This window comes from Rhododendron vialii, chromosome 1a (assembly GCF_030253575.1).
Source record: "Rhododendron vialii isolate Sample 1 chromosome 1a, ASM3025357v1".
NCBI classification, from domain to species: Eukaryota; Viridiplantae; Streptophyta; class Magnoliopsida; order Ericales; family Ericaceae; genus Rhododendron; species Rhododendron vialii.
The window spans coordinates 41,853,080-41,869,663 of record NC_080557.1 but is presented as its reverse complement, the minus strand read 5'-3'; the positions used below and the strand labels follow the sequence as shown (position 1 = coordinate 41,869,663).

General features: G+C 38.0%; 1 protein-coding gene across 1 annotated transcript; it reads left to right on the top strand.

The window, feature by feature from the left end:
• Window positions 1–11,666: 11,666 nt before the first annotated feature.
• On the top strand, window positions 11,667–14,718 carry LOC131325668 (glucan endo-1,3-beta-glucosidase). Its single transcript, XM_058358036.1, has 4 exons — window positions 11,667–12,214; window positions 13,109–13,665; window positions 13,952–14,243; window positions 14,432–14,718. The coding sequence occupies exons 1-4, from the start codon at window positions 11,722–11,724 to the stop codon at window positions 14,458–14,460; spliced, it is 1,371 nt and encodes a 456-aa protein (XP_058214019.1). The 5' UTR covers window positions 11,667–11,721; the 3' UTR covers window positions 14,461–14,718.
• Window positions 14,719–16,584: the final 1,866 nt, after the last annotated feature.

Below are 16,584 nucleotides of genomic sequence, written 5' to 3'. Positions count from 1 at the left end.
ATCTCACGTGATACCCTTTCGGCACATTCGAGCCGTTCAATACACTTTTGGACAGCTCAAATTGAAACGTTCTATCTCCTCTCATCCCAACACTTTCTCTTTCCTTTTTATTATTGGCTTTGATCCTGAGCCTATCTTTGATTTAATGATTTGTGTGTTGTCTGGACATAAGTCTCGTAAATTATTTTTGGATAAAATGTTCTATCTTCGTTGTTTGGCTAGAAAATAAAAGAAAAATATATTTTCAAAGTAAAACATTTTACACCAACAGTGTGAAAATGTTTTTTTTCTAATTTAGGGCATAAGTTATTTTTGCATTTCACTCCCGATGGTCTGACATTTCCCAAAACAGCGTATTTCATTCCCTTTTTCTCTAATTTTGGGTAATGTCTAAAGTATTAATTTTGATTTTGAATTTTGAAGTGAACAGTGTCTTCTTGGACTTTCAATAATAAAAACAGAGAAAAATGTGGAAGGAACTCAAAAGATTTATTGGAGTATATACAATCCTTTTTTCCCAGAATTAATGAAATTTGAATCTGACTTGTCTTATTTTACCTTTTCAGTTTCAACCATCAAGACGAATAGAAAAAAATAAAATAAAATAAAACTACCAATAATTTAAAAAATAAAAAAGGTCATGTTATCAGTTGTCCAAAAATAGTTTTATTGTTTTTCTTTTTAAAAAAACTCCATAAGTTAGATTTCATAAGTATTTTATCTTATCATTTCTTCTTCATTTGTTAATCCAGGATAATTTTGAACATCAAGTGATTGTTTCATTTTCAGTGTGGGTTAATAACGATCAAGTTACATGGAAAAGAAAAAGAGTTCAAAAAATGTCAATTGCATGAGAAATGCAAAATAAAAAGTCTAGAAACACAACTTTTGAACCCAATTGTCTGCAAAGTTGTTCGATGGTACAACCTAGTTTGTATTTGGGGTTGCAGAAATTTATTTTTTTATTTTTTGGGGTGGGGAGGCACTGCAATGTAGTATGACATCTTAACAATCAATTATTTGCATCTTACCTCGACAGTGAACATCTCAGATCCAATAAACAAACAGACGGCTCGGTGGCCGTACTACACCCTACAAGATTTCTAATTTCTGCGATTTAAAGTTGGTGTGTTGTTCCCAGTAGTATCATTACAATCACACCGACAGTCCGGAATCCTCCAAATACTTACTTTTCGAAATGACGCACGCATTGTCATGGGTTACGTTGTTCTCCCGAGGGTCGCTGTGGTCAACAGCATGGACTAACCCGACCTCTAATAACTTACCCACCCCAGATCGAATCACGACTGTTCATTTTTTCCTCGCCCAAATCATTCCCAAACCAACAAATCTTAGCTGTGATTATCCAACCAGGTTGACATTTCCAATGCGAAACTTCAAACCTGGGTCCCATATCCTTTTTGGGCGTCGAAGTTTCCTTCTGTCGTGGCCCACGTCCAAATTTCCGTTTGATTTTTTAGGAAGATTTTTGAGCGTATTGACTCCGTAATTTTAAACTTAACTTAAATTTGAAAATTTTATTTTTTATTTTTTTATTTATTAGTATTGCGTCAAACTTTTATGGATTATTAATTCGTCTCGACGAGATGAATCGGAAAAATAAAATTTTGGCACTTTTACCCAAGTATTTTGATAAATAACTTCTATTTAGAGCAAAAATGTCAAAAGTAAAAAAAAAAAATTACTTTTCCGATTCCTTTCGTCGAGACGAAACAATAATTTGCAAAAGTTTGGCACAAAATTAACAAATGCGAAAAAAATTCAAATTTAAGTTAAGTCCAAAAGAACGGAATAAATAGAGAAAATTTTGTTGGAAACTATGTTGAGAGATTGTGAGACCTCATAACGAACAAGGCCAATTCAATTCTTAATTTGCGCCCGTCCTCTCAATCTTCGCACTCACAAATTTTAGTCATTTGAATTGTTTTTAAAAAATGCTTTTACGCTCATGCTCCCACACGCACATTATGCGACTTAGGTTCCGTTCCAGAACGTGAAATAAATACTTATTTTTTAAGAAGGTAATTTCAAGCTCAAAAATGATGGGTTTATTGAAATCAAAAAAATATGCAATATGGATCTTATTTGAAAAATCTCATTGAGATCTTTAATACGGTGCAAAAAAAATCAAAAAATTATTTTTCATTTACATTATTTTTTAATTTGAAAATATAAAATAAGTACTTATTTTTTAAGAAGGTGTTCTGTAACGGGCTCTTTAGGCTATTAGGCTTTACGTCGAGTTCTGCTACACACACAGCAGATCTGTGCACAGATTGTGCACAGATTTTGTTGTGGGGCCCACCACGGGTCCCACACAAATCATTCGAATCGTTCATTAAATGTAAAATATTTTTTAAAGGGTCCACGTAAAAAATAAGCTCAATCTGATACCTATAAGTACTTCATCCAATCATCTAACTTTTCATTCAGATTTTCGGATAATGAAAAGTTATATAGCTGGATCGAGCATCTATAGGTATCTGATTGAACTTATTTTCTACGGGGATCCTTGAAAAAATATTTTACATTTAATGAACGGCTCAAATGATTTGTGTGGAACCTGTGGTGGACCCCACAACAAAATCTGTGCACAATCTGTGCACAGATTTGCTGTGTGGGTAGACTTTCTGCTTTACGTCCGGCTTAGCGCAGCTCACGTTAATACGTCCGGCTTAGCGCAGCTCACGTGGGAAGCGGGCGTGTAGTCGGTGGGCCGTCTTGGGAGTCGTGCCGTCGAGGCTGTGCTCTCTTGGGCCCTACCGTGATTTTGATTAAGGAAAAAGTAATGTGAAATCTTAAGCATGTGGAAAACCTCGTTGGCCCTACTTTTATTACCTGGATTTTCTGTTTACAAGTACTGCTAGTTTTTTTTTTTTTTTTGGAACATTTTTATGTGGATGTTGTTTCATACGTTTTCGCAACGTGCTTTTATTGAAAAAAAAAAAAGATGTTGCAACATCGGATCGATTGGAACTATTTTTCTTGGACATAAATGCGTTTAGAAAATATATAAATCAACATTCGAACAAATATGATTGTTGACTTTGTTGATGTTCTTGACGAGATTTGAAAAATAAACACAGTTTCTATCATTCAAATGAATCTAAAAAGAGCTCCACAAACCGGTTGAACAGGACTATCTTGTCCCTGTAAGTATCTCTTTCCTAAAAAAAATATGCGTAGGACATGACTATTATGTTAATTTGTGCTAGCTTGTGGGGTTAATACTTGGCAAACTCATTTGGCCCTACTTATACTAATCAACTACTCCAATATTTTCTTTTCGTGCTCGCAATTATCTACTTGGATTAGTTTATAGGCGTATTAAATTCTTTGTTTAGGAAAGTAAGGCCTCATTCCGCTAAATAAGTCATTTGGCTTATTTTTTTGTCTTTATTTAAATTTTTTTCTGCATTTGTTAGTTTTTCATCGATTTTTTTGAGAATTATTGCTTTGTCATGACGAGAGAAATTTAAAAAGTAAAAAATTACTATCGAAATCCATTTTTTTAATAAAGATGAAAATTTGGCTTATTGGCTTATTTTCGTTTTTATTCCAAAAAAAATTGATTTTGATTGTAATTTTTTACTTTTTAGATTTCTCCAATCATGATAAAATAATAATTCTTAAAAAATTGACGAAAAACTAATAAATACAAAAAAAAATTGAATAATAATTAAACAAAATAAGCTAAATAATTTATTTAGCGGAATGAACTCAACTCTTTGATTAGTTTAATACACCTCATGGTTTTGGTTCTGTCTCCACTAGTGGCAAAAGAATATTATTATATTCAGAAAGAGTGAGGGACATTAGTCAAATGAAAAAAAGCGTGGCAGTTTGTCGCCCCGAACGAGATTGACGCCTTGACGGTGACCAAACTCCACCTCCCACGAGTAGGTGTGGTGTGGTGTGGGTTAGTACTTAGTAATTGGAGAATTCAATGAGTTTTGAAGCGAGTGGGGTCGTAGCCAAGTTAGGCCTCATTTCGCTAAGGTCAAATAAATATTTATTTTTTAAATTAAATATGATGTATTGTAAAAGAATGATTTATCTCATAAAACGTAAAAAAAAGCACTTAAAAAATAAAAAATCTTAGCGGAATGAGGTCAGGCACCATATACTCTCATGCACTAGTAGACCAAAGGTGAAATTCCACTAACAACACTTCTTGTTCTTCCAAAAAAACAAATGAGTTTTGGAGGAATTTTTTTCAAGAGGTAACATTTAATGGTTAGTTTTGACATATTGATATTTCTTTTGTTTTAAATTTATATATATAGAAAGGAGTATTTGGGTTAACGTTCCTTCTTTGATTACGTCAAGAACATGTCATTTCTTACATAAAAACAGTAGGAGAATCACGAAAAAAAACTTTCACCCGTCTGACCCAAAAACTTACGGTATCGATCTTTTATTTGTAAAAAGGAAATGATTTTGTCACTCTATTTTTTGTTAATGTCACTCATTTGCAAGTGTATTTTTATTGCAAAAATACACTTGCAGGATAGTGGCGTACAAAAAGGGATTGACAAAATCAGTAGCACATAAAAATTGAGCAAAAAATAACTTCACTTCACTTCCTTCCATTCTACATCTATCAATCAAATTGAGCAAATATGCACTTTGGATTTTACACAATAATAAATGTTGGAACTTGGGCTTGTTAAACCAGGTCAAGTCGGGTTTAGTTCCAGTCCAGTTTTTTTATGGTCCAGTCTGGTTCAATTTTGGACTGTTGTGGGCCCATTCCAGACCCACAACAATGATCGGAATCGTTCATGTTGTAGAACTCATCGAATATGTCATCCATGCCAAAAATTAGCTTGACCGAACATCAATAGGTACATGGACAAACAGATTTGTACAAGAAAAAAACGATGAAAAAAATTAAGTTGAAATTAATAATTGCCCATTTTTTTCATGTACAAATCTATTTCGTTCATGTACCTATTGATATTCGATGAAGTTAATTTTTGGCATGGATGACATATTCGACGAGCTCTACAAAATGAATAATTCCGATCATTATTGTTTCCGGGCCCACAACGGCCCAAAACTGAACCAGACTGGACTGTAAGAAAACTGGACAAGAACTGAACCCGGTCAAGCCAATCACAAACCCAAACGAATACCTGTTTTGTTTATTGCTTTGTCAAATAAGTAGGAAGGACTGTACTAATCTTCCCACTTTTTACTGCATTTGACCTCTTAAAAAGTCAACATTTTCGTCGACCCTTTAGAACTTAGGAATTTTGGTTGCATCTAGAAAGAAACTTTGATTTTAAAACAAATTTATAAAAGAAAATTTTGAAACAAAATGCTTTACTAAGGGGTGTTTCCACTAACAAAAAAATATTAAAAACTTAACGCATTTTACCATTTCGTTTCTACTAACAAAAAAGTTATCAACAAATTTTTTTTTACTATAGTAACTCTACTTACAAACTCATCAACAACTTATTCACTATCAGAAACACCTAACAACTTCTCAACCACAAATAAAAATTTACAAATTTTTTACTACCAAAAATACCCCTAAAGGACCAAGCCAAAAAAGATGCAAAGGGATAGCTTTGGAAGAGTATCCAAAACTATAGAATAACCAAAACAAAACCCTTAATTAAGCTGCCACCATACTCACAACAGCACAGCAGTTAGCCAATTACCTATGCCGAAACACTATCAGAATTCAGAGGTATCCCCCAAGCTATATATAGAGGTCTTATAGTTCTACAATTTTTCCAACAGCCCCAAAATCATTGCCAACAATCTACTGAAAAATCCTACCATTTCTCTCTCTCTCTCTCCATACGTGATAGTATACAGTAGAGACAAGACAGAGCTTGAAAATGGTAGACCTCACAGAGTTGCTCTTGCTGCACACTCCAAGAGTCCAAGTACTGATGTTATTAGAAGCAAGGTTCCTAGCAGGAGAAGAAACCCCACATTTTAGACTTTACAAATTAGTAGTTCCAAACCATCACGGCAAAGAGAGAGGCTCCCATCCAGTTCTCATGGTCCAATTGTCCGTCCAGTTTGGGCCATTTAAGGGCTCTTTTCGGGCTCACAACAATTATTAGAATCGTTCACTTTTTATCTGGATTTTACAGGTGGGTATAAGACTCTATACCTCATTACACAACATAGTTAGAATTGCTCATGCTATAGTACTCATTGAGTAAATTATCCTCGTAAAATACAATGAATCGAACTTCCAACTACTTTTCGAACCAAATATGACTTCAAAAAAAAGAAACGGTTGTATAACTCTGAAAAAGAACTTTTAAAATAAATGTGCATTTAATAATCATAATCAATTTTCGGTCAACTTAATTTTTTATATGTTTCCAATAAACGACTCAAAATAAACAATTTTAATTATCGTTTAGCCTCCATGGTAAGGTTGCAAACATGAGAAGAAAGAAGTCTCCCAAGTGAGTCCCGACATCTCGTATTCCGGAAATCCAAACCCCCACATTCACACGTCTGTGAATGTGGTTTTAGTTTTAACCAAAAAAAAAAAAAAACAACAAATCAGGGGAAATTTTCTCACTTCATTTTCCCCTGTACCAAACTGGGAAAATTTTTACTAGGAGACGTTTCCTATGCTTTATTTCTTCTTCTTTTTTACCGTCCGGGGTGTTACATGCACCGACGTCTATTCTCCTCTCTGGTCCGGTCAAAAGCAGATCATTCACGCCGGACTCGAGGATTCGACTTTTTTTTTACACACAAACCCCAAGAAGTTGCCAAATTTCAAACTTAAAATATCTGAATTTAGAGCTCATTTCCGATTGCCACTTAAGCTAATCTTAAGGTTTCTTATGCTTTCTTTCCTCAACAGTGCTATGATCATTGCATCCAGTCCATCACTTCATGTGGGGTTCACTCCCCGGGCCCCAACTGTAATATTTTGAAATTTTTAAAAATTCCGTAATATTATTTCAATTTCATTTTCCTTATTAGTTTTAGTTAATTGAATTTTTAGTTAATTAATTATTGTGCATTTAATTCATTTCATGCGTTTTATTATTTTGCGTAAATGTTTCTGCAACTAACGAGAATTTTCCTCCATAAACCGAGACCGCGGTTAACTCCAGAATGTTTTGTTACGCTACAGTAATATTTTAAATTTTTTTCGAAATCGAAACCGGACTGCCGATTACCACGTAGTACGATTTACGCATCCGCGAGAATAGTTATCTCCCCTATTTTTCTTCCTCACGCCAGCCACCTCCCCACCTTTATTGCTTCTGCCCCTTCCAGGGCAACATATCATCTCCACCATTATTCATACACCAACCCTACACCAACCCCACAGGGCCACACCATTCACCATCTTAATTCCTCCCACTATTACCTCCCACTATTACCTCCTATAATTTGCACCTTTTCCACCTCACTCTCCTGCCCCATTCCAGTAAGCCATACCTCACCCTCCTATCACTCGCCCTTCCCCCACATCATTTATTCACTCCAAAACAATCTTCCCTCCCTCTTCCATATACATACCATTGCACGCACCTTATACACCCACGTAATTCTCCACTCCACCCCCCCCCCCCCCCCCCCCCACACACACACACACACACACTTACACTTGTGGGTTCGGTTCATGTCCAGTTTTTTAGTGGTCCAGTCTGGTCCAATTTTAATCGAACATCAATAGGTACATGGACGAAACAGATTTGTACATGAAAAAAATGGGCAATTATTAATTTCAACTTAATTTTTGTCATCGCTTTTTTTTTTTACAAATCTGTTTCATCCATGTACCTATTGATGTTCAATCAAACTAATTTTTTAGCGTGAATGACATATTCGGCGAGCTCTACAAAATGAATAATTTCGATCATTGTTGTAAGCCCTTCCAGGGCCCACAACGGCCCAAAACTGGACCACTAAAAAATTGGACGTGAACTGAACCCCACACTTGTAACCTGCAATTTCAGAAGAGTGAGTGAGAGAGAAACACGCCCTCCATTGTCATCTTCTTCCTCTAGCTCCATTTCACTCCATCCTTGCCGCCTATCTCATTTTTCACTCCAAATCCGAATTCCAAGGTAGATATCTCTTTCTCCATTCTTCCTAAGTATATTTAGGCGTATACGACTTAGATTAGGGCTTGAACTAAGCCCAAACGAAAAATAACAGTTTCGGTTGAAACTGCACACTATTCTGTTTTGTTGGCCGTCCGGATCCAAATACCGGTTGACCGCCTGGTCGACCACGACTCCAACCGGAGTTCCATCCTGTTATGCAACCGGACATATATACATGATCCCTTTAATTAATGTTAGTTAGTTGCTTAATTGTTATATGAGTTGCCTATGATACACAAGACAATAGAATCATGGTTCATTCTGGAAGTATGCGTGCTAAGTAATTAGATTTTTTTTTTTCAAGTGGAAAGAATGTTAAGAAGTTTTCAGCTTGGATAAACTCGAATCTGCCATGATTTTGAGTAAATTTTCTGACCTAGTTCTCGGGATTGGTATTTTATTATATTTTTACTAAAGATACCTACTTACGTAATGTTGCTGAATAAAAATTTTAGAATTTAATTTGAAGGGAATAATTTTATAAAAATCTTAAACCAAGCTGCTACCGTGAGACTCGCAATGCTGTCAGGACAGTCGCACCTTACGGAAATGACCATATCTTGGCCTAGGAAACTCGATAACACTTTCCGCTTATTGGGTTGGAAATTAGGGTTGGAAACTAGACACATAGAGCTTAAAAAATATATAGGCCACATGCCTTAATTAGTTCTAAGGAATAACAGACAATTTGAAGTGACTAAAAATCTGTTTTTCTTGTATGGACTGCAAATTTTTAATCTGTTTATATCTGTCTAAAAAAAATTACTTTCCAAGCTCAAGAAATTATGAAACTTTAATACGAGGCTTCTATATATGGGTGTAGGGTTTGTGGTAAAAATCTTGCAGCTAATGGTTTAATAGAGAAAGTACAAAAATTAGTAGAGCGCAACGCGGTAGGATTTCATAATGTATTGGCATGAGCATTTCATTTACATGTATAGTGGGCCGAAATATCCACAATTTTTGAATGTCCAGAGGGGTCGCGGACCAATTTAGTATTTGCTATGGGCACGTTACTCTGTGGACCCATTTGCATCTGAAGCTACAGAAAGCACCGGGTTTTGAAGCAACCTCCCTGGGCTCGGTGGCAACCTTCCCTAACGTTCCTAACGCTCGGCTGACATTTCCCTAGGGTTCGGATGTCTCTTCCCTAACGTTCCTAACGCTCGGCTGACATTTGTCTTTTCCCTAACGTTCCTGATGCTCGGTTAACATTTCCCTAATGTTCGAACGTCTTTTCCCTAACGTTCCTAATGTTCGGAGGTCGTTTCCCTAAAGTTCGGAGGTCATTTCCCTAACGTTCCTAAGGTTCAGAGGTCGTTTCCCTAACGTTCGAAGGCCATTCCCTAACTTTCCTAATGTTCGGAGGTCGTTTCCCTAACGTTCGGAAATCATTTTCCTAACGTTCGATGGTCATGTTCCTAACGTTAGCCAATCATTTCCCTAACGTTCAACTGAATTTTGCTCCCTAAAGATCTAACAAATATCCAAAGGTCGGTTTAGAAGCTTCTGTGAATAGGTGGACAGGTGTGATAAAGCAAATCTCTTGACATGTGACGTCATCCGAACAGTACGATGCACGTGGGTGTACCGCCTACCGGTTTAGCACTCCAAGCCTTGCTTATAAATACAAGACCACCCCCTCATGTGAAAGGGTCTAGAAAAAGAGAAGGAACATGCCTCTCTCTCTCTCCCCATACTTTCTTACTAAACTTCTCCTTTCTCCATTTACTGACTTGTTCGTCGGAGCTTCTCTCCGGAGGAACACCCTCCTTTGGTTTGCAAGTACCAGGTTCGGAGGTCACAAGTTCGGTAGAGATCTCCCAGGCTCGGCAAGCTTCTCTCTACAGCTTGGCAAGCTTCCCTCCCCAAGCTCGGTGGCCACCTCCCTAAGCTCGGTGGGAACCTCCCCAAGCTTGATGGAAACCTCCCCAAGCTCGGTGGGAACTTCCCCGGGCTCGGTCGAAACCTCTCCAGGTTAAACAGAAACCTCTCCAGATTCGGCGAGCACCCTCACTGTTCAACAAGGGAAAGAAGGGTCAAAGGCGAATTTCAGCCCCCCGCAATATGCATGGATGCTTAGCTTACAGTTGACTATTAATTTTGTGAAGTTTAATTTCTGAGATAATTTATTCTGTCATTCCATTTAAGTTTCCTGTTAATCATGGACATACATTATTTCGAGAACTTAGAATGAACTCCTAGGGTACTGGGTATTGGGATCGAAATGATATTGATTAGACGTTAAAAATTAAGGAATGTGAAATATTGGAAAGTTAATGTGGTGACAGTTTCGGTCAGAAGAAAATCAAAGTGGTCGAGAGCCTGGTGGGTCTTGAAAGCATGGTCGGCGGAATCGTTACTTGTGGTCAAGACCGGTGGATTATTGATTCGAAATCCTGATTATGGCACTGTTGGATTTATCTTCCGGATATTACCGGGGATGAGTTTATTTGGTTGAAACCGGAGTATGGATATCATTTCTCGCGGTTGGTTGGTTGTCATCGCTCCTTGTGATGGTACAACCGAGTTTGACCCTACATATAGTTTGGTATTATTCGTCTGGGACCCCTAGCTGGGCAAGCAAGGTGAGGGTAAATTTGCAAAGTTGCCATAGTTCAGAGATTGTTTGGGAGATGTATTTCTCGTGGTGGAGAAATGTAGAATTCAGTTAAAGACAAGAAATTCATAAACGCTACTTGTTGCTAGGATTTATTTATTTGCTTATTTTTATTCCTTGAAATGTCATGTTATTATTTATATTTTATGGGTTATGGGTTTAGGGATATCTATTGGGTGATTTATCACTTACGGATACATTTGCATGTATCCTGACAAATCGATTGCTTCGGCGGTCAATTTGCCAGAGAGTGTAGGTTTCGGCTATGTAGAGGAGCAGCCTTATGAGGCAGAACAATATAATACAACAGAGATCCCCGGGGGCGGAGACTGAGGCAAAGTATGCTTGGAATCCGTATCAGAACTAAAAGTCGCTCTGGAGTTGGTTTCTAAATAAATGTCAGACTGTTATGCTTGTTAATTCAATACCTCAAAAGTTGTGTCTGTAATAAATAAAATTTTATTATGTAATAATCATACTCAGTATGGTAATAAAGTTTAATTAAATTAATCTTTTTATAAAAAATCACTAATTAATGCTTCCGAAATTTCTTAGAAAATCGGAGTGTTACACCAACAAAATACAGAAAAATATTCATAAATTTTGAAATATTTTTCGTGGGATCGTGAAAAAATTCAGCTCAGTCGCATATCGGTAAGTATGTTTTCTGAATTTGTAGGGGCAAAATTGAGCAGTTGAGCAGTTTCGCTTTACGAATTCAGAAAACATACTTACCGGTATGCGATTGAATTGATTTTTACAGGGCCCCATGCATAAAAATATTTTAAAAATTATAGACATTTTTTGTAATTTTGTGGGATCTAAAGTGGAGCCCACGTAGAACGGTGGAAAAGTGTGGTAGAATGGGTGCGGTGATACTGGACTTATCTTTCCTAGTATAACTATCCCTAGTCTCAATAAAATACTCCTCTGGTGCTCTTCCGTCACTACCCATAACCACCTCCTCTCAACATGGCAAAACCCCTACTCCTACGATACCCCATCATCTTCACCATCTATACCCTCTTCATCACCCACCAATCCACCGCCGCCAGACTCTCCATCGGCATCAACTACGGCACCGTGGCCGACAACCTCCCGCCGCCGTCCCAAGTCGCCAACTTCATCCAATCCCAAACCGCCATCGACAAAGTAAAAATCTTCGACGCCAACCCCGACATCCTCCGCGCCTTTGCCGACTCCAACGTGTCGATCACCGTTGCGGTGGCCAATGCCGATATCCCTGCCGTGGCGAAACTCCCCGCCGCCCAATCCTGGGTGGCTAACAATATACTTCCGTTCTTCCCACAAAGCAGAATCCGGCGCATTGCTGTTGGGAACGAAGTGATTGCTACCTCCGATAAAACATTAATTGCGCATCTTCTCCCCGCCATGAAGTGCCTTCACTCCGCCCTTAATGGCGCAGGAATCACGAATATTGAAGTCTCTTCGCCGCACTCTATGGGTACTGTTAGTAATGTTTTAGGTTGAACTATTTTTTATTGGAAACGGGGTGCTGTGCAGGGCCTGTTCGTTGGGCAATTCAACGGTCAAGATCTCACCATTCAAGCCATTCGTTGCCGAGATAAAATCTAAACCATTCGATTGTCAAACGAATGACTCGGATGGTGCACAACACTCACGAATTGGTTTAGAAATTAAGTTTGGATTTGGACTAACTTAGTTTTTTTTGTTTATAATTGAATGAATTTGTTTTTAGTGAAAATTTCGAAACATCAAATCAAAAAATTGAAAAAATTTAAATTCGTCTCAATGGAAATTATAAAGTTAACTTTTTTACTTATTTCTGTAGTATTATGTTTTTTTTTATCAGACATTGCTGAGACAAATTGATAAAGTTACGAGTTTGACCAAAATTTTTAAAAGAAATCGTAAAAGATAAAATTAGGTAGATTACATAAATTTAGTATAAACCTAATAACTCTACTTAGAATGAATCACTAATTAGACACACTTTCAGAGTGAGTACGTTGTCATATTTAATGATAAATTTACACCATACATTTATTTTCAAATCATTTTCTTGATTTGATTTTGGGTTTAAAGACCTTTTGCCCTCCCCCCCCCCCCCCCCCCCCCCCCTTCCCTTATCCATAGATGTCCAAATAGATATGTTGACATAAAAAAAAAAATTCATTATTAAGAAAATGCCACATAGGAGAGAGCTTAATTTTATTTTTGGAAACTATACTTAGCATAGATAGATAGAGATTAAAAAAAAAAACCTCATTAGTTTCTAATATTTTTCCCCCACTATTAGTTTTTTTTTTTAATAGATGATTAATATGATTTATTCACAATTTAGTAGTACTATTGTCCATTGTAATTTTATGAACAGGTATCCTATCAACCTCAGACCCTCCTAGTTCGGGTCGGTTCCGTCGGGGCTACAACCAGGCCATATTCGCCCCGATTCTGGACTTCCATCGCCAAACCAAGACACCCTTCATGGTTTCCCCATACCCGTTTTTCGGGTTCACAGATAAAACCCTAAACTACGCTCTGTTCAATCCAAACGGTGGCGTTTTCGACGAAACCACAGGGTTAAACTACACCAACATGTTTGATGCCCAATTAGACGCGGTCTACTCAGCAATGAAGAGGCTTGGATACGATGACGTGGACATTGTGGTGGCCGAAACCGGGTGGCCTTCGGCAGGCGACCCAGATCAGCCGGGCATAAGTGTGGATAAAGCGGCGTCGTATAATGGGAACCTAATCAGGCACGTGAACTCTGGAAAAGGCACGCCGTTGATGCCCAACAGAACTTTTGAGACGTACGTGTTCTCCTTGTTCAATGAGGACCTCAAGCCGTCGAATTCGGAGCGGAATTTCGGGTTGTTTCGACCCGACTTGTCTCCGGTTTACGACGCGGGTATTCTTCGTAATGGACAGGTATAGTATGTTCTTCTTTTTTTGGAACTTGTATGCTTTGCTGGTGTAAATTGTAGTTCATTTTTTTTCCATTGTGAAATTTTCTTACCATTGAAGTTGGACGTACTATTAGCTAGTAGTAGTAATTAATTGGACGGTCCATATTCAGTCCGTTGTAAACAGCTTATCTCTCTCAAAAATTTTTTGGACGGTCGGAATTTTAAACAAATTTTTATATGGACGGTCCATAAAGGCAATTACTCTACCCCAACTCGTACTATATAACCTTGCTTTTCCATGGACGCAGAGCATTGCTCCCACGCCAGCAAGTCCAACGGCTCCATCCCCGCCCAATTCGGGCAACAAGTGGTGCGTACCGAAGCAAGACGCGAGCGACGAAGCATTGCAGGCCAACATAGACTTCGTCTGCGACTCAGGGGTGGACTGCACCCCGATACAGAACAACGGGCCCTGCTTCGAACCAGACACAGTACGGTCGCATGCTTCATTCGCCATGAACGCTTACTTCCAGGCCAATGGTCGCAACGATTACGACTGTGACTTCACCAACACGGGTGTTATCACCATGGTTGACCCCAGTAAGTTATAATCATTTGGATTCCTACTTTAAGTTGCATATATATATATATATTTCAATTCAAAAAAGAAGTCGACTTTATGGGTCGAGCCAAACGGAATGTCATATCCTTGTTCACTCTTCGGATGGGTTTTCTTCGGTAACTGTATAACCGATAACGGATGTTGATACTGCTATTTTTGGTTGCAGGTTACAAGGAATGTAAATTCTTGGACTGAAAGGAAAGAGAGAGGGAAGACTGAAGAGGGTATAGATAGTGGCGCAGAGGCTCATTGAAATTTTCCTCCTTTTGCAGCAATTTTTCCAGCACAGATAAATCTATGCAGTTCTGCCTAGCTATTCGGGTTTATAACCTTATAACTGTGAATTAGTTGGGCTATGGAGGTAATGTCGTAGTGATTCGGGTTTGAGAGCGAGTGCCTAGCTATGTGCATAATTCGTTAATAAGGATTTTATTTCAATGAATTTTGGACCAGCTTTAGAGCCGTGGACATTATCTTACATTCGTTCTGATTTATTGGTCTTTAACATGCATATTCCCAAATTTTCAAGTGAGCAATTGTGGCAAAAGTTATAATCTCCCAATCATAGTTATGCATCGTGCATGTTCGAATTAATAATGAAAATTAATTAGTCCCTCCACGAAAATTGAAGATGAGATTATAAGAAGATATTGAGAAGTTCTTTTATTTACAAAGTTCGTACCATCCTAAATTTAAAGCTCCTTCAAGAATGATTATCAGTTCTTTCCAATCATTTGGTCTTTTCCACAGTGCCAGACTTGACGACGCCAATGAATTCAGGCTGATTTGTATGAAAAGCTAAGAAGAGAGACTCATCCAAATTGAAAACCGAATGAGAATAACCTATAATGATGATATATATATATATAAATAACAAAGGAAATAACCGTAAAAAAGAACCCTTATGGGATGCCCCCAAGAAGCAACCCTAGAAGGAGGAAAAGTTGAGAGAGAGAGAGAGAGAGAGAGAGAGAGAGAGAGAGAGAGAGAGAACTAGTTATGAGTTATAGCTTATGCGGTGGAGAGGTGAAAGGTGCGGTGGAGAGAGAGAGAGAGAGAGAGAGAGAGAGAGAGAGAGAGAGAGAGAGAGAACCCTTATGCGGTGGAGAGGTGAAAGGTGCATACCTCACTTGATTTTCGAGCTTCCAACAAAGCTTCAGTTGCCAGATTTATAGCTTCACTTATGAGTTTTACACGGTCACCGGCAATTTATTTCTGAGCTACCAAAAAAGCTTCAATCGCCAAATTTATAGCTACAGTTGTCTGATCAATTGATTCACATATACGATAAACTCTAAATTGGTACCTTCCAATTCTTGCTTGCATCCCCCTTTCCAATAATATTGCAGATGACTTTTAACATGTGCAAGCGTTAGCCCAGCCCCATGTACTTCACGATGGAGCTAGGAGTTGCATCTTGACCGAGATCACGTAATGCTTCAAAAAATGAAGCATGTCTTTCCTTTGTCCAACGGATATGAGTCGAGGATGTGTGACTAGCATAGTACCTGTCCAAAAGGAAAAAATGTCCTTTCTCTAGCTATGAGATGTAAAATCTCAACTACAAACATAATCCCGTGGTATGTGAACTGATTGAATCGCAAGAGTTGTTCAACTTCCTCTATCCCATGGTATGAGATGACTTTTGATGTGAGTGATAGAAATCTGGCAACTGAAGCTATTCTTTCGGGTAGCAAAATCACCCAGGTGGCTTCCACAAAAGCCTCATGTTTCTATGGGGTCCACCGCATGCAAGTGCGAGCTCTAGTAGAATATAATCAGCTACACAGATTCAATTGTGTAACTACCACTGAAACCAAATATTATGTAGATAATCTCAATTCTAACTGCCAAAATAGAAGCTAAAACAACAATGTGATTTATTGACAGCGAAAAACTAAGTTCTGCTTCTATGCGTGTGTACACTGAATTAACTAAGAACAAACTCAAATAAACAGCAAAATGGCTTTATTGGTAAATGTTGCTCAAAAAAAGGAGTATGTTACTCATTGGCATGTCAATCTACTCCCCCGGAAGAAGTCGCTTCTCGAAGCAAAAACACTGGATCTTATTGGCTCCCCTGTACCTATTGTTTCCATTTGTTCGCTTGACTTCCCCTTGAGATTGAAAAAGAAAATTGAATGCCATTGTCAGTTTCAGACCCCGTTGTGCCTTAAAACCAGTATACTGAAGGCTAGTTAGTTATAACAAAGCCCAACACCAAACAAACTTGGTTATGAAGAGGAATACTTCTACAGTTTTGATATGGTGCTTGAGGCCCTACAGGGCATAGATAGAATCAAATGATAATATATTTGA

Coding starts and splice junctions, on each gene's coding strand:
- LOC131325668 (XM_058358036.1), top strand. CDS start 11,722: ATGGCAAAACCCCTACTCCTACGATACCCCATCATCTTCACCATCTAT. Junction 12,215..13,108: donor CTCTTCGCCGCACTCTATGG/GTACTGTTAGTA, acceptor TTTTATGAACAG/GTATCCTATCAACCTCAGAC. Junction 14,244..14,431: donor TATCACCATGGTTGACCCCA/GTAAGTTATAAT, acceptor TTTTGGTTGCAG/GTTACAAGGAATGTAAATTC.